Raw genomic sequence first — 25,440 nt, forward strand, 5'->3', positions numbered from 1 at the left:
ACCAATGGCTTGTTGAAATGAATATCAAAACATTTTTGGAGCTTTAACGATTAACAGTGCAGTGGTTTGGTAAATGAAGCAAAATGTGGCACTTATATAATATGATTTTATATAATTTTTTGGATGTAAGATTATACCAAGTTGTGATGTTTCATTGTTGGTCCCATAAATGTGAGTAAAAAATAGTAATAATAAAAACAAGTAAAAGCGTGGTATGTTCGGCCGGGCAGAATCTTGGGAACTCACCACCGTGGATTCTGCTAAAATATGGGAGCTATATATAGTTATAGACCGAATTGGACCGTACTTTGGACTTCACCGAGTCATATGATCACACTATATGCAAAATTTCAATCAAATTGGATGAAAATCGCGGCTAGTAAAGGCTCAAGCTGTCAAATCGGGAGATCGGTTCATATGGGAGCTATATCAGGTTAAAGACCAAATTGAAGCGTACTAGGGACAGTTGTTGGAAATCATAACGGATAACTACATGCAAAATTTCAGCCAAATCGGACAAAAATTGACCAAATTGAACCGTACTAGGCACAGTTGTTGGAAGTCACAACGGATTACTATATGCAAATTTTAAGCCAAATCGGACTCAGAATGTCTAGACGATATTTCCAGGTGTTACAAACGGAATGACTAGATTAGAATGCCTCCATCCTATGGTGGTGGGTATAAAAATCAATCACTACTGTGGTACAGGGTATTATAAGAGAGATAGACCCTTTGTAAATATACCGATCGACTCAGAATCACTTTCTAATTCGATTTAGCTTTGTCCGTCTGTCTGGCTGTCTGTCCGTCTGCCCATGTTACTTTGTGTATTAGCAACAGCTTGCAATTTTCATCCGATCATCTTCAAATCTGGTACAGGCATGTTTTTCGACCTGAAGCCTATTAAAATTGGAAAAAAATCGGTTCAGATTTGGATATAGCTCCCATATATATGTTCGTCCGATTTGGAGTAATAATGCAATAAAATGGTCATTTGTTAACCGGTTCTCATGAAATTTAGTAGTTTAGTATTTAATGAGTTCAGATTTAGATGTAGCTCTCATATATATAAATATATATATATATATATGTATATATATGTATAATTTTCAGAAACGCCTGATCTCGGAGATGGGTGGTGCGATTTAAGCGAAATTTTGTGTGCTCTCATATAGTACCCTAAAAATAAAAATGTTGTATCCAAATTTCGGATGGGGTACCTAGGGGACCGCCCCACCCTAAAACCTACCAAACATATATTTACACCAATCACGACAATATAGGACTCAAATGAAAGGTATTTAGGATAACAAAACGTATCTGATATCCAAATGTCGGACCAAGTGTCAGGGGGGCCACCCCAAGCCCCAAAACACCCCTTAATCGAATATATTTACCGACTATAGCAATATGGGACTCAAATGAAAGGTATTAACGAGTAGAATACGATTCTGATATCCAAATGTGGGACCACATTTCTGGGGGTCCACCCCTTCCCCAAACAGGACTTATTTACTGACCATCGGAATGTGGGGCTTACATAAAAGGTATTTGAGTGCTCAATTAAAATCTGATATCCAAATATGAGACCAAGGGTTTGGGGGGCCGTCTCTCCCCAAAAACATCCCCCAAAGGGGACACATTTACGACCATATCCACATGGGGCTCGAATGAAAGGTATTTGGGAGTAAAGCACAAATCTGATATCAATATTCGGGAAAAGTGTTTATGAGGCCACACCACTCCCACAACAACACCCAACCCCCAAAACACCCCTAAATCGGACTTATACCGATCATGGCAATATGGGACTCAAATGAAAGGTATTTGCGAGTAGAATACGAATATGACATCCAAATGTGGGATCTGGGGGGTTTCTGGGGGGTGGACCCCTTCCCCAAAACACCCCCCACACTGGATTTATTTACTGACCATGGGAATATGGGGCTTAAATAAAAGGTATTTAAATGTAGAATACGAAACTGATATCCAAGTATGGGACCAGGTGTTTGGGGGCCGCCTCTCACCAAAAACATCTCCTAAAGGGGATAAATTTAAGACCCTAGCAATATGGGGCTCAAATGAAAGGTCTTTGGGAGTAAAGCACGACTTTGATATCAATATTGGGGAAAAGTGTCTATGGGGCCACGCCACCCCCACAACACCACCCAATATGAGGCTCAAATAAGAGGGTTTTTAAAGTGGAACACGAATCCGATATATATTTTCAACAACTCAACAGTCTAGGGGACGTCCCACCGCCATAACAATCCCAAATGGGACGTATTTGCTTACCAAGACAATTTGGGTCCTCAAGACAGTGGAGCTCGATATTCATAGATTTTAGGGCCCATACCCCAAACCAGAAATATTTGTTGGCTTTTACAATAAGGAATTTAAATGTATGCTATTTGAGAGTAGAAAACGAATTTGATATCCTATTTTAAGGCCAATGGCAATATGGGGTTCAAATAAATGATATATAGTTATATGAGAATATAGGACGTTGCTGATATATTCTTAGGACTTTGTGTTCGAGGGATCACCCACCTTCCGCAAAACACTCCTAAATCGGCCATATTTACCGACCATGTCAATGTAGGGCTTAAATGAAAGGTATTGGGGGCTGAGCAAGAATTGATACCCACTTTCGGGATACCCCAAAATACCGCACAAACAGCAATTTTTTACTGACCACGCAATATGGGGCTCAAATAAAGTTATTTGGGAGTAGAATACGAATTAGATATCCAAATGTAGGACCATATATTTAGGGTATCACCCCTTCCCCAAAACACCCCCCAAAGGGTAAAAATTTTTCGACCATGCCAATATGTGGCCCAAATGAAAGGTATTTGAGATTAGAAAACGAATTTGATAATCAATTTTGTGGCCATGTGTTTGGGGGACGCTTCATCCTGTAAACTCCTCTCAAATATGGATTTAAATAAATGGTATTTGAGAGAAGAGCACGATGCTAATATCTTGTCAGGACCAAGTGTCTGGGGGACCACCTCACCCCCGAAAACACCCCTAAATCAGATATCATGAGAATATCGGGCTGAAATAAAGTATTTTAAGAATGGAGTACACCTTACATCCAAACTTAAATTCGTATACCAATAAAGATCATATGGAATTCAGATAAAGGCACTTTTATTGTTAAACTGTTAGTCGAGCGATATACTATTTTCATAGCATGAGATTTCACAAAAAGCTCTTTAATTGTCGAAAATAAATATTCCAACGAAAATTTTGCTCCATATAAAGTAAAATAAGGCGCAGCGGAGCGGGCCCGGGTCAGCTAGTTTTTATCTATAGCTACTAAAAAAAACAATATTTTGTTATACATAGTTGAACAATGACTTGCACTTATTTGTATTTGGTCCAAATCGGAACATATTTTGTTATAACTGCTATGGGACATAAGGTATGCAATTTTCACCAGGTTTTGATGAAAGGTGATTTACATATATACCCGAGGTGGTGGGTATTCAAAGTTCGGCCCGGCCGAACTTAACACCTCTTTACTTGTTTTTAAAAAAATATTTGTAATCTAATCTTCTAGGGTTCATGGTTGCATCTTGGCTTCAAAGGTTTGTGAACGAAACGAAGTAAAAGCGTGCCAAATTCGGCCGAACCGAATCTTGGGAACCCACCACCATGGATTTTGCTAAAAATTTATACAAAATAAATTAAGTTCTAGGACATAATTTTATTCTACATACCAATCTTCTGTCAAACCAACAAAATTTAAAGCTTCTAGGAACCGAACAAGGATGATCGGGAGACCGGTTAACATGGGAGCTATATCAGGTTATACACTGATTTTGGTCGTATTTGGCATTTGGTTGTTGTAAGTCTTAACAAAACATCGCGTGCAAAATGTTAGCCTAATATTACAAAAACTGCGACTTCCAGTGGCTCAAGAAGTCAGTGGCTCAAGAGATCGGTCAAGACAACATGTTCTCTGAACTTGTAGTATGGTCGTAACGTTGCACTTTTTCCCCATAGCAGTCCACCAAACTACTGAGGCTTAAGTAAGTATGGGTCTAATCACTCTCCTGTAGTGCCAGTGGACTATCCTCGGATTCAGGCCCCATTTCGCCATCTACATAGTGCCCAAAATCTGTGAGCCTTGTCAGTACGCTCCTGAATGTGACACTTTCAATTCAGTTTCCTATCCAAGATCATACCTAAGTATTTGATCTTGTCAGATATCGAAATAGTCTTATTGAGGAAACTTAGTGTGTTTAATTGGCCCACCTTCGTCTTCCTCATCACCTCTGGATCTAACTCAGTCATATGCCATATGCAAGACCTCTTCGGCACTTCTGTATAGCTGGTTCGGATGCTTACCTTTAAGAAGTATTACAATATCGTCTGCGTAACATACTGGTTCAAATCCCTCCTTAGTTAGCATCCGTAATAGATCATTTGTGGTGGTCACCCATAGGAGTCTCCCTTATATTTATGTCATGGGACCCGCAGTTTATCCACCTGTTCCTTAGCATATGCTTGATCCAGTCTCTAAGGAGCCGGTCCATCCGGTATTGGTCTGAGGATTGTATCAATGTGTCGGACAGCACATTATTAAACGCCCCCCATATGTCAATGCAAACCGCCAATGTGTACGTTTTGGCATCGAAGGAATCTTCTATTTTATGCACAACCTCGTGCAGGGCAGTCTCCACCGACCTTCCCTTGAGATAGGCATGCTGTTTATAATAAAGCAGTTCGCTTGATGTCCTACTCTTAACAAGGTATCCACAATGCGTTCCATGGTATTGAGTATAAAGGCGGTAAGGCTTATAGGCCTGTAGCCCTTCGGTGTCGCAAAACTTGCCTTGCCGAGATTGGGTATAAATACCATCCTTGCCTCCTGCCAGGCTTTCGGCGTATATGCAAATCCCAGGCACGCTGTGAAAATATTGGCCGGGTAGTAACGCCGGAAATGTTCCATCAGGTACGGGTGACGTAAATGGTTTAAAGCTACTCGAGGATTCCTTCACCATAATTTCTGTAATGATAAGCTTTCGATCAACATCATTACTCCGTATTCTGGTGTTTTTTATGTGAGTCGTATCCTGTGGAAAATGCGTTTTCATCAATAGCCTCAACTTTTCCTCCGTTGTCTTCGCTCTCACTCCCTTGTCGTCTACTAACGTTTCAGTTTGGACATGGATTTTTGAGAGAAGCTTTTTCATCTTGGCGGCTTTATTAACGCTTTCTACCTGGTCGCAGAGAAGCTTCCGTTTTGCCGCTCTGGTAATCTTATCGTATTCCTTGAGTCGTGTGTAATACACTTCCTAATATACTACTACTTATAAAGTCCGCGGACCTCTTTGCCAATGTTGTGAATCTCCCCGGTCATCCAGGGCAAACATCTTCTATAGATCCCACTAGTGCAGTCGTACTCCTGTTGACATAGTCGTCAATGCCTTCTACGCTTGGACAATCTAAATTATCTCGCCCAAGTCATCTTTTTAGTAGTCTTCCGAGTTTAGGCCAGTTGGTTTTCAACTTATTACGGAAGCTTATCGGTTTTGGCGCTGGCTGTGCTATTCTAAACCTAATGTAGCGATAGTCAGGGAAGGAATGCTCCATGAAAATATTGTCATATCTAAAATTTCCTCCCTAATTCTACACACAGAGGTAGCGATGTTACCAATATTAAGTGTTATAAGGTCCCTATCGTTACCGGGAAGCTGCATGACAATGTTTCTCGTATGTTCACGTAACAATCGTCATTTTAGACGATTCGTTTTTCTACTCACATTCCTGCTCGGGCGCCACTGTGACTGAATTTGACTGAAATTCAACTTTTGAAGTTTTGCTCGCCCTACTCACGTCCCTGCTCACACTACTGTCACTACATTCGTTCGGTCTTACGGTCGTTTGCTTCACTACTCAATATCCCTGCTCGGGCGCCACTATAACTGAATTCAATATTTGAAAATTTTTCAGGTTATTCTATATTGTTGGAGGCCAACGCTAGTATTCAAGAATTTTTCCAGGGTTTTGGCCCCGCTTATTAGCTTGGAACTACCCCACGGGTTGTGGTGAGAGTTCGCATCGCACCCTATTAGTGTCTCGTTTCCTGACTGTTTTGCTTTCCTCACCAGCCGTTGGAACTCCGACGTAGGTGGCGGTGTTGGAGAGTCGAAAGGCAGATAAAGTGATACCAGGTATCCAGATATGAATATTGTACTTGCCGATGTTCTCCGTCAGAGCGTGTGTTAAAAACTTGCACCCGTTATTTGAATAAGCTCAGTCTTCGAACAGTTTGAAAGTCCGTACTCAGAAACATAGTACGACACAATTATTACGTATTTTAAAATTGTTTAGTATAATTAACTTACATCAATCTGGACTGAATGACCCATTTGCAAGGGCCAACGACTTACCTTTTGACAGTAGGTGCGGCTTGATATAATCAAGTTCATTAATATCCACTTTTCTTCGCTATCAATTATTTAACAAGCAAATGCGTGCTAAGTTCGGCCAAGCCGAACCTTAGGAACCCGTCACCATTAATTCTGCTAAAAATTTATACAAATGGTTTACATAGAAGCTATATCAAGTTATGGACCGATTTAGACCGTACCGTCATAACGAAACACCACATGCTCAATTTCATAGAAATCAAAAAAAATTGTGGCTTTTAAGAGCTCAAGAAGTCAAATCCGCACTTGGCACAGTTGTTAGAAGTCATAACGGAACACCACATGCCAGATCGGGAAAAATTCTTGTAAGGGCTCAAGAAGTCAAATCGGGAGATCGGTTTATATAGGAGCTATATCTAAATCTGAACCGATATATTATATCTCAATAACAGAAATTTGGTTGTCTGGAACTCAAAAACAGAAATTTGGATGTCAGCCAAATCGGATGAAAGTTGAGGCTTCCAGGGGCTCAAGAAGTCAAATCGGAAGATCGGTTTATATGGGAGCCATATCATGTTCTTGACCGATTTGAACCGTACTTACCATAGTTGTTGGGAGTCAGAACGGAACACCATGTACAAAATTTCAGCCAAATCGGACAAAAATTGTGGCTTCCATGGGCTCAAGAAGTGAAATCGGGAGATTGGTTTATATGGGAGCTATATCCAAATCTGAAGCGATATGGCCCATTTGAATTTCAAGGGGCTAGCTTTACCCGTTCGGATGAATGGATTAGTATACCCCCATCCATGGTGGTGGTGGGATTATAAAATGATAGCCGCTGATTTTAAGTGCGACATTCTCCACCAAAGATTTGACACGGTGTAAGAAATGCAGCATTTTTCCACTCTCTGTAGGTAAGACCATTACAAACGAATACTACACACGGCGGTGAAGTTAAATTTTTTTGGACAACCGAACACAATATTTCATATTACATATCGAAAAAATTTTCACTTTTTTGCATAATCGAAATCACCATAATACTCATCCGAAACTTGCGTGACAGGGTACTTATCTATAACTCTCAAGATGGAACGAGTGAATATAAGGTTACATCAGGAGCGACGCAAGCATCCATACTTGGGCCGGAACTTTGGAATGCCAGTTATGATGGACGGAACCTTTCTAGTAGGATATGCTGACGACATTATTGCAGTCATCACGGCAAGAGACGCGGAAGATGCAGAGCACAAACTACGACAGGTGATGCTAAGGGTAAAAGACTGGCTAGACTCCCACGGCTTGCAACTTGGCGTGCAGAAGACGAAGTTACTACTCCATGGGATTGGATACGACGACATACTGGTGAAGAAGAGATCAGTCAAATATCTTGGAATCCGACAAGATACAAAGCTGACCTATGTGGAGCGAGGATAACGGCGCAACTAAGTCGACTGATGGAAAACATAAGTGAGCTTCTCCCGAGCAGCCGCAGACTCTTGATGGAAATATGCAATAGCATTCTCCTTTATGGGTGTGAAATATGGGGCCAGACACTGCTGCATGTCGAGTGAAATCCCTGCTCTCGGTATCGAACAGTGGCGGAGCCCGCAGCCCTTGTAATAGCCGGAATTGCTATTAAAAGGGCTTCACTCTACACTGCGAAGTGCAATACCCAGAGAGGACAGGGTGAGATTCGAAGGGATCATACGAGAGGAGACTATCGAGAGATGGCAACAAAGGTGGACGAATGCAAATCGGACCAGCTGGACGCGACGACGTAGAATGATATGAAGCACGGCGACGTCAACTACTACGTCACACAGCTGTCGACAGGGCATGGTTACTTCCGCAAATACTTATATAGAATGGGCAAATGCTCCTCAAGCAGATGCATTTATGAGGAGCCAAAAGTTGCGGACAATGTGGAATACGCTTTCTTCCATTGCGAGCGATAGGTTGAAGGACTCAGGGAATTGGAAACAGCGATTGGTGAAATTTCGCTTGGTAACATAGTCCAGAGGATGCTGGAACTCGAAGGGAAATGGGAGGTTGTGATGAGATACTGCTCAGGAGAAAGGTAGAACTGGACGCAGCGGCGTAGAGTATGAATGCGTAGGTCTGGACGCAGGCCCAATGAAGATGATATGGGGTCTACCTTGAAGTAATGCGAACGCGGTTCCGAGTTGGAATTAATCGCCAGGGGTGACACAAGGTGGAGTTTCAGCCGGTACCATTGATAACGGAGTCAGGCATAAGGCGAGAGACGTACTCGTCACATGAAAAAAAAAAAACACAAATAACAAATAACAAGTAAAAGCGTGCTAAGTTCGGCCGGGCCGAATCTTATATACCCTCCACCATGGATCGCATTTGTCGAGTTCTTTTCCCGGCATCTCTTCTTAGGCAAAAAAAAGTGATATAAGAAAAGATTTGCTCTGCTATTAGAGCGATATCAAGATATGGTCCGGTTTGGACCACAATTAAATTATATTATGTTGGAGACCTGTGTAAAATGTCAGCCAATTCGAATAAGAATTGCGCCCTTTGTGGGCTCAAGAAGTAAAATAGAGAGATCGATTTTTATGGGAGCTGTATCGGGCTATTGACTGATTCAGACCATAATAAACACGTATGCTAATGGTCATGAGAGAATCCGTCGTGCAAAATTTCAGGCAAATCGGATAATAATTGCGACCTCTAGAGGCTCAAGAAGTCAAGATCCCAGATCGGTTTATATGGCAGCTATATTAGGTTATGAACCGATTTAAACCTTATTTGACACAGCTGTTGAAAGTAAAAATAAAATAGGTCATGCAAATTTTCAGCCAAATCGGATAGGAATTGCGCCCTCTAGAAGCTCAAGAAGTCAAATACCCAGATCTGTTTATATGACGGCTATATCAGGTTATGAACTGATTTGTACCATACTAGGCACAGTTGTTGGACATTATAACAAAATATTTCGTGCAAAAATTCATTCAAATCGGATAAGAATTGCGCCCTCTAAAGACTCAAGAAGTCAAGACCCAAGATCGGTTTATATGACAGCTATATAAGGTTATGGACCGATTTGAACCATACTAGGCACAGTTATTGGACATTATAACAAAATACTTCGTGCAAAATTCATTCAAATCGGATAAGAATTGCGTCTTCTAAAGACTCAAGAAGTCAAGACCCAAGATCGGTTTATATGACAGCTATATAAGGTTATGAACCGATTTGAACCATACTTGGCACGGTTGTTGGATATCGCAACAAAACACGTCGTGCAAAATTCCATTCTGATCGGATAAGAATTGCGCACTCTAGAGGCTCAAGAAGTCAAGACCCAAGATCGGTTTATATGGCAGCTATATCAGGTTATGAACCGATTTGGACCATACTTGGCACAGTTGTTGGATATCATAACAAAACACGTCGTGCAAAATGTCATTCCATTCGGATAAGAATTGCGCACTCTAGAGGCTCAAGAATTCAAAACCGAAGATCGGTTTATATGGCAGCTATATCAAAACATGAACCGATATGGCCCATTTACAATACCAACTGACCTACATTAATAAGAAGTATTTGTGCAAAATTTCAAGCGGCTAGCTTTACTCCTTCGGAAGTTAGCGTGCTTTCGACAGACAGACGGACGGACAGACGGACGGACCTGTCTAGATCGACATAAAATTTCACGACGATCTAGAATATATATACTTTATGGGGTCTCAGACGAATATTTCGAGTAGTTACAATCAGAATGACGAAATTAGTATACCCCCCATCTAATGGTGGAGGGTATAAAAACGTGCTAAGTTCGGCCGGCCTGAATCTTGGGAACCCACCATCATGGATGCTATTGAATTGGACCGTACTTGGCGCAGTTGTTGAGAGTCATAACAGAACACTATATGCAAAATTTCAGCCAAATCGGATAAAAATCGCGGCTTTTAGGGGATCAATAAGTCAAATCGGAAGATCGGTTTATATGGAAGCTATATCATGTTCTTGATCAATTTGGAACGTACTTCGCACACTTGTTGAAAGTCATAACAGAGAGAGTCAAATCGGACAAAAATTGCTGAAGAAGTCAAATCGGGAGATCGGTTTATATGGAAGCTAGGTCAGGTCCTTGACCGATTAAAACCGTACTTGGCAGAGTTTTTGGAAGTTATAACGGACCACTACGTGCAAAATTTCAGCCAAATCGGACAAAAATTGAGGCTTCCAGGGGCTCAAGACGTCAAACCGGGAGATCAGTTTATATGGGAGCTATATCAGGTTCTCGACCGATTTAGACCGTATTTGGCACAATTGTTGAAAGTCATAACAGAACATTATATGCAAAATTTCAACCAAATCGGTTGAGAAATGTTAAAAAAAATTAAATTTTTTGTTTAGATTAAATTTATGTTACATTTTTTCTTTAGACAAAATCAGTTTGGGGGGCTCGGGCCCGAAGTCGCCCTCTGGCTACGTCCCTGGCTCCCATACATATATGTTAATCAGATTTTGAGTAATTTGCATTAATGTTGTCATTTGTCAATCGTAGTTATTACAGTTTGAACATATTTGCTCGAAATCCGATACGGATTGTTTAATAACCCATCTGAAAACATCCTCCGAGATCCATCGAAATTGGTGATTTTCATTACTGGTTTTTTGTTGCCTCAGAATATTGCCATTATTTTCTAATATTTTCTCTCTCTCTCTCAATTTTTAGATCTCTATCAATTTTCCTCAGCGGCTATTGATCAAAATATCTTTGTTCAATATGTAAACTTAAATGACCTAGGAAGCTTACAGGATATAACCTATGACTATCTGCGCTTGCAGAAACCCAAAATTGCTGTCTTTTTGGATTTAAATTGCAATGGCAGTCAGAGTGTGATTAAACAGGTAAGTCAATTGTGTCAAAAAAAAGGATTCGTTTTGATTTCAAGTCCTTGCAGACCAGTCGAATAAATTTCTTCAATCAACATTACCACTGGCTTGTCTACGATCACTTTTCGAATATGAATCGCTTCTATGAGACATTTAAAAAAGTCAATCTTTCAGTGGACACGGATATGACCTACATGCTGCCCAGGGAAGAGCAAATGAACGATAAGAACTCCCAAGTCTTTATAGCTTTTGATGTTTATAGTAATGGCAGATTGATAGGAGGTCAATTGAATATAACCTCCAACTATGAAGTGCGGTGTCATCCTGAAGGTTGCTACAAATCTAAATACCTATCGGATTTACATAAACGGAGCGTGTCGGGGAATCGAGAATCTCTGAGGGATGTTACCATGAGGGTTGCAGTGGTGGTATAAGGAAAAGAGTTATGAAAGGAGTAATGACATTTGAAAAGATTTTTTTTTTTAGGTGACCAGATTTGATTTGAAAGCTTCGCCTGAGGATATTAATAAGTTTCTAATGACACAAGCGGATTTTCACATTGACCCTTTGGCTCGTTTGGGATTTCAGGTGTTAATACTTTTAAGGGAATCTTTGTATACAAAGTAAGTCTGTTTCTGTGTAATTTCTATGTATCTAGGTGTAGGCTATTTTATAGTTGGGCACTCCACGTTTGCGTTTTTTATACACTATACCACTACTGTGAATTTGTTTGTAACACCTAGTAAGAAGAGAGATAGACCAATTTATAAGTCTACCGATCGACTCTGACTCACTTTCTGATTCGATTTCTGTCTGTCCATGTTAATTTGTGTACAAAGTACTGGTCATAATTTTCATCCGATCGTCTTCAAATTTGGCACAAGCATTCTCTCTAGGGCCTAGAGACGAAGCCCATTGATATTGAAAGATATAGTTCCCATATATATGTTCGTCCGATTTGGATTAAAATTGCAATTATATCGTCATTTGTAAGCCGATTCTCACGAGATTTTGCGCAAGGGGTTCTCTTATAAGTCGCGACATTGAGATTGATATGTATTGGGTTGCCCAAAAAGAAATTGCGGATTTTTCATATAGTCGGCGTTGACAAATTTTTTCACAGCTTGTGACTCTGTAATTGCATTCTTTCTTCTGTCAGTTATCAGCTGTTACTTTTAGCTTGCTTTAGAAAAAAAGTTTAAAAAAAGTATATTTGATTAAAGTTCATTCTAAGTTTTATTAAAAATGCATTTACTTTCTTTTAAAAAAATCCGCAATTACTTTTTGGGCAACCCAATAGCTCCCATATATATATATATGTTCGTCCGATTTTGATTAAAATTGCAATTATGTCGTCATTTGTAAGCCGACTCTCTCGAGATATTGCACAAGGGGTTCTCTTATAAGTCGCAACATTGTTGGTGAATTTCATAGAAATCGGTTCACATTTAGATGTAGCTCCCATATATATATGTTCGTCCGATTTGGACTAATATTCCAATAATTTGGTCATTTGTTAACCGACTCACACGAAAATTGGCTCCAAGAATTCTCTTACGACTCCCAGTATTTTTATCGAATTTAATAGAAATCTGTTCAGATATACATTTTCATCCGAATTTGGCTAATACTCAATTATTCAGTTATTTGTTAATAGATCTTCACGAAATTTCTCAAAAAAAAGGTTTCTCTTATAACTCTTCTGATGACTGATGAATTCCATAGAAATTTGTTCAGTTTTAGATATAGCTCCCATATATAGGCATGTCCCGATTATCACTTTTAAGGCCTTTGTTAACCCATTTACCAATCGATCTTCTTAAAAAATCAAATTTAAGCAAATTTTAAATTCCACGACTTAGCATGCATATCCAATGTGGTGTAGGGTATCCAAAAGATCGGCTTCGCCCGACTTTAGCCCATCCTTACTTGTTGTATTATTGCCCTTTTTATTTACTTTACAGCGTCACCTATGAATATTTTGATCGCTGGACCGATGTGGAATATACCGGTGGCATTGTGGGCTCTTTGGTTAATGAGACAGCAGATTTGACCTCAGCGCCCTTTTTTATGACAGCCAATCGTTTTCGTTTTCTCTCGGCCATTGCACCAACGGGTGATTTTCGTTCAGTGTGTATGTTCAGGACCCCTAGGAATTCGGGCATGCATGGTGGAGTGTTTCTGGAACCTTTTAGCACTCGGGTATGGATATTATTTGGATGTATACTTTGCTTGACTGCAGTTTTCTTGTGGTTGGCTTTCTATGTGGAATATCATCGCTTGGAAGATTATGTAGTGTCATTTATGCCATCTCTGCTGACAGCGGGATTGATTAGTTTTGGCTCAGCCTGTGCTCAAAGTAGTTTTCTTATACCCAGATCCTGGGGTGGGAGAGTGGTTTTTATTTCGCTATCCCTAATAACATTCATCATGTACAACTATTATACATCGGTGGTGGTGTCCTCTTTATTGGGTTCTCCCGTCAAATCAAAAATTAAGACTTTGGAGCAATTGGCCAATTCAGATTTGGAAGTTGGTTTGGAACCTTTGCCCTACACCTACACCTATTTAAATGTAAGTCAGCTTTGAGAAAAATAACTGAAACTAACAATTTGCCTCCTCAACAGTTCTCCTCTAATCCTGATGTCCAACAATTTGTCCGCAATAAAATTTTGGTGAAAAAAGATATTCAAAGCCTTTGGTATTCAGCCAATGAGGGTATTGAGAAAATGCGCCGCAAACCAGGATTTGTCTTTGTTTTTGAAACTTCCACAGGCTATAATTTAATTGAGCGCCAATATGATGCCCATGAGATATGTGGTTTGAATGAGATTCTATTTCGCTCCGACACCCTATTGGCCACCCATTTGCATAAGAACTCAAGCTACAAGGAGATTGTAAGGCTCAAGTAAGTTGAGCTTCCCTTAAAAATATGGAATATTGTGGCAACTCATTTTTTTTTTTATAGAATAATGCGTATCCTGGAAACTGGTGTCCATTCCAAACATCGTCGCCAATGGGTACGAACCCACTTGAATTGTTTATCCAGTAATTTTGTCATTAATGTGGGTCTTGAGTATATGGCTCCTCTATTTCTTATGCTGGTTTGTGGTTATGGTTTCGCGTTTGTGTTGCTGTTGTTGGAAATGTTATGGAAGCGTTGGGAGTCAAAGGGACAAAGACATTAAACCAAATTATAAAGAAACAAAAAAGTAGAACTTTACACAAAGCACTTAGTTGCAAAGAATAATATGTAAATGTATGTAGTCCGAACATAGTATCGATGGCTTCATTTAAAGGATGAGGGTATTTTGTGCAAGCTTTTCTAACACCATATTGTCCAATTTCTCAATTTGACTTCTTAGAAGGCAATATGTATTCTAATATACCATCACCTTCAGGCTAGGTTATGTTGAATGGCTAGGTTAAATCTAGAAAAGGAGAAGAAGTAGCAATGCCCCCCACACCCACCTACGTATCAACTCGATGTGGGACAACCACTTGCCCGCTGTGTCGTGGAACTTATAGCTTGTCCTGTCGGAACCTTTTTTATGTATTTGAAGAAACCTCTCAGAAATATGTTTGCAAGATCGGAAGAAAATTGCACCCTCAAGATGGAGATCTGCCTCCGCAGACCCGTACACAAACAATGCAAGTGCATCACCTCATCAATATACCATGGCTGCCCCCATTAGGCTTATCGCTCAATGACCTCTTGTCAAAAGCCAGCCATTCGACCCTCTTTCCCCAGTCGCAGTTCTCTACCACCAGTGTACCGGTCGGTCACCCATACAACTGTTCTTTGTTCAGTAGCTCGCAAATGGCTGTCTGGTTAATGGAACATTTGCCGAGGATGGGCCCTTTTCTGGCTTATTTGGCTTATTCGAGCGCTTTTATTTTCCGGAATATAATTGCGATCGGTAACCGAATTCGAGGCTATGTTAGGGACTCTAAACATTCCGCCACTCATTTCTACCTCACTTTTCTTCAATTCTTGAGTTGATTCTTTTCTACAACTTAAACTACTTACCAAGATCCCGTTTCCGTCTCCGCCTTGAACCCATCAGGCGAGGTGAGATTTCTTACACTTTAACTCTAGCCGTGAACTAATTACCCTGCAGGGGAAACAGGTCCTGGCCTCGACTTCTGGTAGCATGGGACCTTTTTCACCCTTCCCATAGCTATCACCGTTGTTCAATCCAAGCTCTCCCAGTTTGTAACCAACAGCTCATTCATGAGAAGTTGGGAGGGGACATTGGCTATGCAGGCTAAGTCGGCGAAATTTCGATTCCTATAGAAAATTGGTGAGCAAGATTTTGAGAAGATGGGTTGATAAATGCGTTTGCAGAAACCTTAAAAGTAAAATTCGAGAGTTACATGCATATGGGAGCTATATCTAAATCTGAACCGATTTCTTAGAAATTCACCAGTGATAAGTGAAAACTTTGTGTCAAATTTGGTACGAATAACAAATGGCGAAATTATTTCAGCACACTGGACCGATTCAACCACGCATAATAGAAGTCAGAAAAAAAGGCATTTCTTAACTGACTTTCTCAAAATGTTGAATAATTTTGAGAAAGTCAGTTAAGAAATAAGCTGACAAGGGCTCTAAAAGTTAAAATTGCATGATTCATAGGTTTTGTTAGGATGGAGGGCACGTTCGGAGGGGGGCACCATAGAGGTTAGCATGTCCGACTATGACTCTGAACGCCCGGGTTCGAATCCTGGCGAGACAACCAGAAGAAATTTTCAGCGGTGGTTTTCCCCTCCTAATACTGGCAACCTTTGCGAGGTACTATGCCATGTAAAACTTCTCTCCAAAGAGGTGCCGCACTGCGGCACGCCGTTCGGACTCGGCCATAAAAAGGAGGCCCCTTATCATTGAGCTTAAACTTGAATCGGACTGCACTCATTGATATGTGAGAAGTTTGCCCCTGTTTCTTAGTGGAATGTTCATGGGCAAAATTTGCAATTTTGGTCGGGCACGCTCGGAAACCTTAGCTCCATTGTGTTCAGCCTACAAGAAAGTAGAGGAGAAGAAGATGTAGACAAATTCTATAAACATACACCACAGGACGATACAAGGTTCCAAAAGACTGACGATCTTACACCAAAGCAAACAAGTGAAAAAGGCATAAGTTTAGCCGGGCCGATCTATTGATACCCACCATCTCTGGTATATATGTAAATTACCTTTCGTCATAATCTGGCGAAAAATACATCATTTATACAAACATAGCAGCTATATCATAATATGGTCCGATTTGGATCAAATTCGGCGCGGACATTGAGTGGTCTAATAAATACAAGTCACTGTTCAATTTTGTAGAAGAAAATATTGTTTTTTTTTGCAGCTATATTCAAATATAGACCGATCTGAATCATATAGTACACGGATGTCGAAAAGCCCAGCATAAGTCACTGCGTCAAATTTCAGCAAAATCGGATAATAAATGCGCCTTTTATGGGGCCAAATCTTAAAATCGAGAGATCGGTATATATGACATCTATATCCAAATCTGAACTGATCTGGGCAAAATCGAAGAAGAATGTCGAAGAGTCCCATATTTCGGCGAAATAGGACAATAAATGTGCCATTTATGGGCCCAAGATCTTAAATCGAGAGATCTGTCTACTTGGTAGCTATATCCAAATCTGGACCGATTTGGGACAAATTGAAGAAGGATCTCGAGGGGCCTAAATGTGGCTTTTAGAGGTCTAAGACCTCTAATCGGCAGAACGGTATATATGGGAGCAATATAAAGATATCGTCCGATATAGCCTTCTTCTTCGAACTTAACCTGCCTGTGGACAAAAAAAAAAACTGTCCAAAGTTTCAGTTTAATATCTGTATTTTTAAAGACTGTAGCGTGATTTCAACAGACAGACGGTCGGACATGGCTAGATCGTCTTAGATATTTACGACGATACTTTATAGGATCGGAAATGGATCCTTCGGTGGTGGTAAGTAAAAGCGTGCTAAGTTCGGCCGGGCCGAATCTTATATATTCTCCACCATGGATAGCATTTGTCAAGTTCTTCGATTTAATTTTTCAATAATACAATATATGAGCAATAGGAAGTTATTGACCGATATAGACTGTACAAGTCATAGAAAATTATTAACTCGAAAATTTCAGGCAAATTGAATAATAATTGCGCCCTCAGTAGGCTTAGAAAGTTAAATAGGGAGATCGGTTTATATATCAGCTATATCAGGTTATGAAACGATTTGTATCATACTTGGCACAGTTTTGGAAGTCATTCCAAAACGACATATGCAAAATTTTAGCTAAATTGGACAATAATTGCGCCGTCTAGGACTCCAGAAGTCAAATCAGGAGGTCGATTTATATGGAAGCTATACCAGGATATGGACTGATTTAGACCATACTTAAGACAGTTGTTGGAAGTCATTCCAATACGACATATGCAAAATTTCAGTTAAATTGGACAAAAGTTGCGGCTTGTAAGGGCTCAAGAAGTCAATTCGGGAGATATGGCAAGTATATCAGGTTATGGACTGAGTTAGACCATACTAAGCACAAATGTTGAAAGTCGTAACAAAACACCTTATGCAAAATTTCAACCCAATCAGATAATAATTGCGCCCTCTAGAAGCTCAAGAAATCAAGACCCAAGATCGGTTTATATGGCAACTATATCAAAACATGGACCGATTTGGACCATTTACAATCCCAAGCGACCTACACTAATAGGAAATATTTGTGCAAAATCTCAAGCGCCTTGCTTTAATCCTTCGTAGGTAAGCGTGCTTTCGACAGACACACGGACGGACATGGCTTAGAATGTCATGACGATCAAGAATTTGTATACTTTATGGGGCCTTAGACGAATATTTCGATATACCCCCATACTATGGCGGAGGGTATAAAAACGAAAGTAAAGCAGAAGACAAGAAGAAAACAAGCAAAAAAGAAATCACCGTCAAGAGTATGGTCCTGTAGCCAATTCAGCCGAACTCAAGAATAACAAGTGAGCTAAGAGCATGTAGGGCATACAGGTTCGGGAAGAGGTGTTAACCCATTAATCTGAGTCTTCTCCTCGCATTTGCTGGAAAGTGATACAACAGGTGCTCGACCGTCTCCAACTCCTCTTCGACATCGCGCATTCTGCAGAAGATTGATTCTTCCAGCACCCAACGAGACGTACAGTGGGATAGAAACAAATCAGTGGTAACGGATAAAGATATCATCACAAATTTATGTGCAAATTTTCAGGGCCCAATGGTGGGGCTTCAAACTTAATCCCCTCGGCCCCACAAAATTTTGTTCAGGCTGCCAAAAGCGCATTTATGATATCCTAATATAGCTGAGACATAAACCGATCTCCCGATTATACTTCTTGAGCTTCTAGAGGCCGCCACTCTTATCCAATTTGGGTGAAATAGTGCACATGACGCTTTGGTATGACCTCCAACAATTGTGCCAGGTATGAACTAAATCAAGTCCATAATCTGATATAGCTGCCATATAAACCGAACTCCAAATTTAATTTCTTGAGCCTCTATACGGTGCATGTTTTATCCAATTTGGTTGAAATTTTGCATATGTCTTCCAACAACTGTGGCAAGTATGGTCTTAATCGGTTCATTACCTGATATAGCTTCGATATAAACTGATCTGGAGGGCACAGTTATTACTCAATTTGCCTGAAATTTTGGAGTGTTATTTTTCTATGGCTTCGAAAACCCATACCAGGTATGGTCTATATCGGTCAATAATTTGATACAGCTCGTATATATTTGACAAAGTCATTCAAAAGAACTTGACAAATGCGATCCATGGTGGAGGGCATATAAGATTCGATCCAGTCGGACTTAGCACGCTATTGATTGTTATACCCACTATCCAAGGATGATTCCGTTTGCCACACGTCGAAGTATCCATTTCTGACCCTATATATTCTTGATCGCCGTAAAAGTGGAAGACGACGTCATTCCGTCTGTGCGTCCGTCTTTCTGTTGAAATCACGCTACAGTCTTTAAAAATAGAGATATTGGGCTGAAACTTTGCACAGATTCTTATCCATAGTCCGGTTAAGTTCGAAGATGGGCCATATGGGACTACATCTTGATGTAGCTGCCATAAAGACAGATCTCTCGATTTAAGGTCTTGGGTCCATCAAAGGCGCATATATTGTCTTATTTCGCCAAAATTTGGGACAGTAAGTGTGTTAGACACTTTAATATTTTTTTTTTGCAATTTGGCCTAGATCGGTCCAGATTTGGATATAGTCAGATCTCTCGATTTAAGGGCTTGGCCCCATAAAAGGCGCATTTATTATTCGATTTCACTGAAATTTGACACAGTCACTTATGTAAGGCGTTCCGACATCCGTGTCCTATATGATTCAGATCGGTCTTTATTTGTATATAGCTGACAAAAAGGCCAATTTTGAACCAAAATTGAACAGTGACTTGTATTTACTAGACCACTTAGTGTCCGTGCCGTCTAAATCGGACCATATTTCGATATAGCTGTTATGCATAAATAATGCATTTTCAGCGGATTATGACGAAAGGTGGTTAGTTATTTTTGTTAAATTTTGCAAAAAATTTAACTAGTATCGATAGGAATATATAAAAATATAAATCGATATTCAGACAAAAAATTAAATATCGATAGTACCATCGATATTTTGCCAGCTATAGCTCAAGTTTCTGTCACAGTAAATTTATATTTGCTGCGACCAAAGTAGAGAACACGGGTTCTGGTTTCACTTTTCACAATCTGTTTATAGAGTAGGTTCCAACAGGGCTAGCCCTTCGTTCGTTTCTCGCGTGTACTTGGCCAATTTGAGCACAACGGCATGGACGATGACTGTGTAAAAGGGTTAAGTAGTAAGGCGGATTAAGGTTTCAGTCATAGCTTAACGAAAGAACGTACATAACTATCGAAATTCTATCATTCATGTTTCGCTAATTAGTTTCTCATTATCAACTGTTATTGTTACAAATATAACAAGTAAAAGCGTGCTAAGTTCGGCCGGGCCGAATCTTATATACCCTCCACCATGGATCGCATTTGTCGAGTTCTTTTCCCGGCATCTCTTCTTAGGCTAAAAAGGACCTCTAGGGGTCAAGAAGTCAAGATCCCAGATCGGTTTATGTGACAGCTATATCAGATTATGAACCGATTTGAACCAATTAAGGTTGAAAGTAAAAATAAAATACGTCATGCAAAATTTCAGCCAAATCGGATAGGAATTGCGCCCTCTAGAAGCTCAAGAAGTCAAATCCCCAGATCTGTTTATATGACAGCTATATCAGGTTATAGACCGATTTCAACCATACTTAGCACAGTTGTTGGATATCATGACGAAATACTTCGTGCAAAAACTCTAGAGGCTCAAGTAGTCAAGACCCAAGATCGGTTTATATGGCAGCTATATCAAAACATGGACCGATTTGAACCATACTTAGCACAGTTGTTGGGTATCACGACAAAACACGTCGTGCGAAATTTCATTCCAATCGGATAAGAATTGCGCACTCTAGAGGCTCTAGAAGTCAAGACCCAAGATCGGTTTATATGGCAGCTATATAAGGTTATGGACCGATTTGAACCATACTAGGTACAGTTGTTGGATATCGTAACAAAACATGTCTTGCAAAATTTCATTCCAATCGGATAAGAATTGCGCACTCTAGAGGTTCAAGAAGTCAAGACCCCAGATCGGTTTATATGGAAGCTATATCAGGTTATGAACCGATTTAAACCATACTTGGCACAGTTGTTGGATATAATAACGAAACACGTCGTGCAAAATTTCATTCCAATCGGATAAGAATTGCGCTCTCTAGAGGCTCAAGAAGTCAAGACCCAAGATCGGTTTATATGTCAGCTATATCAGGTTATGGACCGATCTGAACCATACTTTGCACAGTTGTTGGATATCATAACAAAATACTACGCGCCAAATTCATTCAAATCGGATAAGAATTGCGCCCTCTACAGGCTCAAGAAGTCAAGACCCAAGATCGGTTTATATGACAGCTATATCAAAACATGGACCGATATGGCCCATTTACAATACCAACCGACATACACCAATAAGAAGTATTTGTGCAAAATTTCAAGCGGCTAGCTTTACTCCTTCGGAAGTTAGCGTGCTTTTGACAGACAGACGGACGGACGGACATGGCTAGATCGACATAAAATGTCACGACGATCAAGAATATATATACTTTATGGGGTCTCAGACGAATATTTCGAGTAGTTACAAACAGAATGACGAAATACTAATTTCGTCCCCCCATCTTATGGTGGAGGGTATAAAAACCTTAGGGAAAAATTGTTTTATTAAGATGTTGATAATCGAATTTTTAACATTTTTTAGTCCCTATTCAGTCACTCATGGGTATATATCGCCAAGTGGCACGTTTTCTTCCGTACCAAGACACTAATTATAGTAAAAAATGATGTCGCCTGAGATTGTTTTCAACTTCCTTGAGTGCAGATTTAGTGACTCTCACGATACAAAATGTTTGCAGGGTAAGCTTATTTAAAAAATAGACTTTTTTTTCTAACACAAACAAACAAATTTGTGTTCGTGTGTGTGTATATGCGCAAAAAGTGTGCGTGCTTGAGCAGGAAATATGCGTGAAAGAAGAAAAGAACAAAGTGAAAATACACAAAATTTTGACATCAAACCTGGGCGACTATTAACGGCTGTTCGGTGAGAACAACCTTTAGTGTTTGAGCCATTCGTTTCAATTTTCATAATCTTTTTATGGTGTACGTTACAACAGGTGGTACGTTAGTATTTTAGGGATAACTTTTTATTGCCAATACCTGGAACGGTACTCGGGAGTTCTTGGCCAATGCGGACAGTTCTTGGGCGTTGTGGGTAGAAGGATGCTCTTACCTTCGAACTACAGGTTAAGGCTCTGAGTTGGGGTGGGGTTGCACAACGGCATGGACGTTGCCTGGGCGATGTGGGTATAACCCTGACGCGGTACTTCCAATACGGAACACGAATTTAGGTGCCAGTTTTAACAACATTTGTATACTCTACACCACAACTCTGGTACAGGGTATTATAACTTAGTGAATTTGTTTGTAACAGCCAGAAGGAAGAGAGAGATAGACCCATTGATAAGTATACCGATCGACTCAAAAGCATTGTGATTCCATTTAGCTAGGCCCTTCTGTCTGTTTATGTTAATTTGTGTACAAACTACAGGTCTCAATTTTCATCCGATCGTGTCCAAATTTGGTACAGGCATTTTTTTCGACCTAGATACGAAGTCTATTGAAATTGGAAAAAATCGGTTCAAATTTATATACTGCTCCCACATATATGTTCGTCCGAATTTGACTCAAATTGCAATTTTATAGTCATTTGTAAACCGATTCTCACGAAAATTTTCACGAATGATTCTCTTACAGGTCTCGACATTATTGGTTCGCCCGAATAGGACTAGTATTACAACAATTTGGTCATTTGTTAACCGACTCACACGAAAATTGGCACAAAGTATTCGCTTATGACTCCCGGTATTGGTATTGAATTTAACAGAAATCGGTTCAGATTTAGATATAGCTCCCATATAATATTTTTGTCCGATTTTGAATAATACTCAATAATTATGTAATTTGTTAACCGATCTTCACAAAATTTGGCACGAAGGTTCCTCTTATGACTCTTCTGGTAACTGGTCTCTGGGTTAGACTAATTTCGTCAATCTGTTCGTAACTACTCGAAATATTCGTCTGAGACCCCATAAAGTATATATATTCTTGATCGTCGTGACATTTTATGTCGATCTAGCCCTGTCCGTCCGTCTGTCTGTCGAAAGCACGCTAACTTCCGAAGAAGTAAAGCTAGCCGCTTGAAATTTTGCACAAATACTTCTTATTAGTGTAGGTCGGTTGGTTTTGCAAATGGGCCATATCGGTGTATGTTTTAATATAGCTGCCATATAAACCGATCTTGGGTCTTGACTTCTTGAGCCTCTAGAGTGCGCAATTCTTATCCGATTGGAATGAAATTTTGCACGACGTGTTTTGTTACGATATCCAACAACTGTGCCAAGTATGGTTCAAATCGGTCCATAACCTGGTATAGCTGTCATATAAACAGATATGGGGACTTGACTTCTTGAGCCTCTAGAGTGCAGAGTTCTTATCCGATTGGAATGAATTTTGGCACGTAGTCATTTGTTATGATATCCAACAACTGTGCCAAGTATGGTCCAAATCAGTTTATAACCTCATATAGTTGCCATATAAACCGATCTTGGGTCTTGACTTCTTGAACCTCTAGAAGGCGTAAATCTTATCCGATTGGAATGAAATTTTGCACGACGTGTTTTGTTACGATATCCAACAACTGTGCCAAGTATGGTTCAAATCGGTCTATAACCTGGTATAGCTGCCATATAAACAGATATGGGGACTTGACTTCTTGAACTTCTAAAGGGCGCAATTCCTATCCGATTTGGCTGAAATTTTGCATGACGTATTTTTTTCTTACTTTCAACAACTGTGTCAAATAAGGTTCAAATCGGTTCATAACCTAATATAGCTGCCATATAAACCGATCTTGGGTCTTGACTTCTTGAGCCTCTAGAGTGCGCAATTCTTATCCGATTGGAATGAAATTTTGCACGACGTGTTTTGTTATGATATCCAACAACTGTGCCAAGTATGGTTCAAATCGGTTAATAACCTGATATAGCTGCCATATAAACCGATCTTGGGTCTTGACTTCTTGAGCCTCTAGAGGGCGCAATTCTTATCCAATTTGAATGAATTTTGGCACGTAGTAATTTGTTATGATATCCAACAACTGTGCCAAGTATGGTTCAAATCAGTTCATAACCTGATATAGCTGCCATATAAACCGATCTTGGGTCTTGACTTCTTGAGCCTCTAGAGTGCGCAATTCTTATCCGATTGGAATGAAATTTTGCACGACGTGTTTTGTTATGATATCCAACAACTGTGCCAAGTATGGTTCAAATCGGTCTATAACCTGGTATAGCTGCCATATAAACAGATATGGGGACTTGACTTCTTGAACTTCTAAAGGGCGCAATTCCTATCCGATTTGGCTGAAATTTCGCATGACGTATTTTATTCTTACTTTCAACAACTGTGTCAAATAAGGTTCAACTCGGTTCATAACCTGATATAGCTGCCACATAAACCGATCTGGGATCTTGACTTCTTGAGCCTCTAGAGGTCGCAATTATTATTCGATTAGCCTGAGATTTTGTACGACGGATTCTCTCATGAACATCAACATACGTGTTTATTATGGTCTGAATCGGTCTATAGCCCGATACAGCTCCAATATAAATCGATCTCTCTATTTTACTTCTTGAGCCCCCAAAGGGTGCAATTCTCATTCGAATTGGCTGACATTTTACACAGGTCTCCAACATATAATTTAATTGTGGTCCAAACCGGACCATATCTTGATATCGCTCTAATAGCAGAGCAAATCTTTTCTTATATCCTAAGAAGAGATGCCGGGAAAAGAACTCGACAAATGCGATCCGTGGTGGATTCGGCCGAACTTAGCACGCTTTTACTTGTTTCAGTTTTAGATATAGTTCAAATATATGCATCTCTTGAGATTCACTTTTAAGGCCTTTGCTTACCCTTTTATCAATGGATCTTCTCAAAAATTTTTACAATGATTTACTCTATGGCTCCTACTATATGCACTGATTTTGACCGACATTCTACATTTGGAATTTAATCAAATTTTAAATTCGACGACTAAGCGTACATATTCAATGTGGTGTACGGTATCAAAAGGTCGGCTTCGTCCGACTTTAGCCAGTCCTTACTTGTCATTGAGTAGGTTAAAGCAGACAAATGATCTAAGGGACAACTTTATATTACAGAGATCTGAAATGGTACTCGGGCGTATTTAGCCTTTGATCTACAGGTTTAGACTCTGAGATGGAACTGGAATGCAGTCTCAGACAGACCGCAAGATTAGGGTTGTATAACGCAGTGACCACGAAAATTCACTATCGACAGACGGAAACAGGAATTAAGGGAGGGTTGTACGGTGCAGTTATCATGAAAAAAGCTTCTGTTCTGACATGGTTTTGGCAACGGCTAAGCAGATGTCGAATCTGCTTTTTGGTCAAATTCCTTGAAAATTGTGCCTATGTTAGGGTTAAGGT

At 39.9% G+C, this 25,440-nt stretch overlaps 1 protein-coding gene across 1 annotated transcript; it reads left to right on the forward strand.

Moving 5' to 3' along the window:
• Positions 1-142: 142 nt before the first annotated feature.
• Positions 143-14,531, forward strand: LOC106094488 (ionotropic receptor 75a-like). Its single transcript, XM_059360629.1, has 7 exons — positions 143-171; positions 11,107-11,282; positions 11,336-11,695; positions 11,754-11,890; positions 13,232-13,841; positions 13,895-14,175; positions 14,236-14,531. The coding sequence occupies exons 1-7, from the start codon at positions 147-149 to the stop codon at positions 14,453-14,455; spliced, it is 1,809 nt and encodes a 602-aa protein (XP_059216612.1). The 5' UTR covers positions 143-146; the 3' UTR covers positions 14,456-14,531.
• The last annotated feature ends 10,909 nt before the right edge of the window (positions 14,532-25,440 follow it).

This window comes from Stomoxys calcitrans, chromosome 1 (assembly GCF_963082655.1).
Source record: "Stomoxys calcitrans chromosome 1, idStoCalc2.1, whole genome shotgun sequence".
Lineage (NCBI taxonomy): Eukaryota > Metazoa > Arthropoda > Insecta > Diptera > Muscidae > Stomoxys > Stomoxys calcitrans.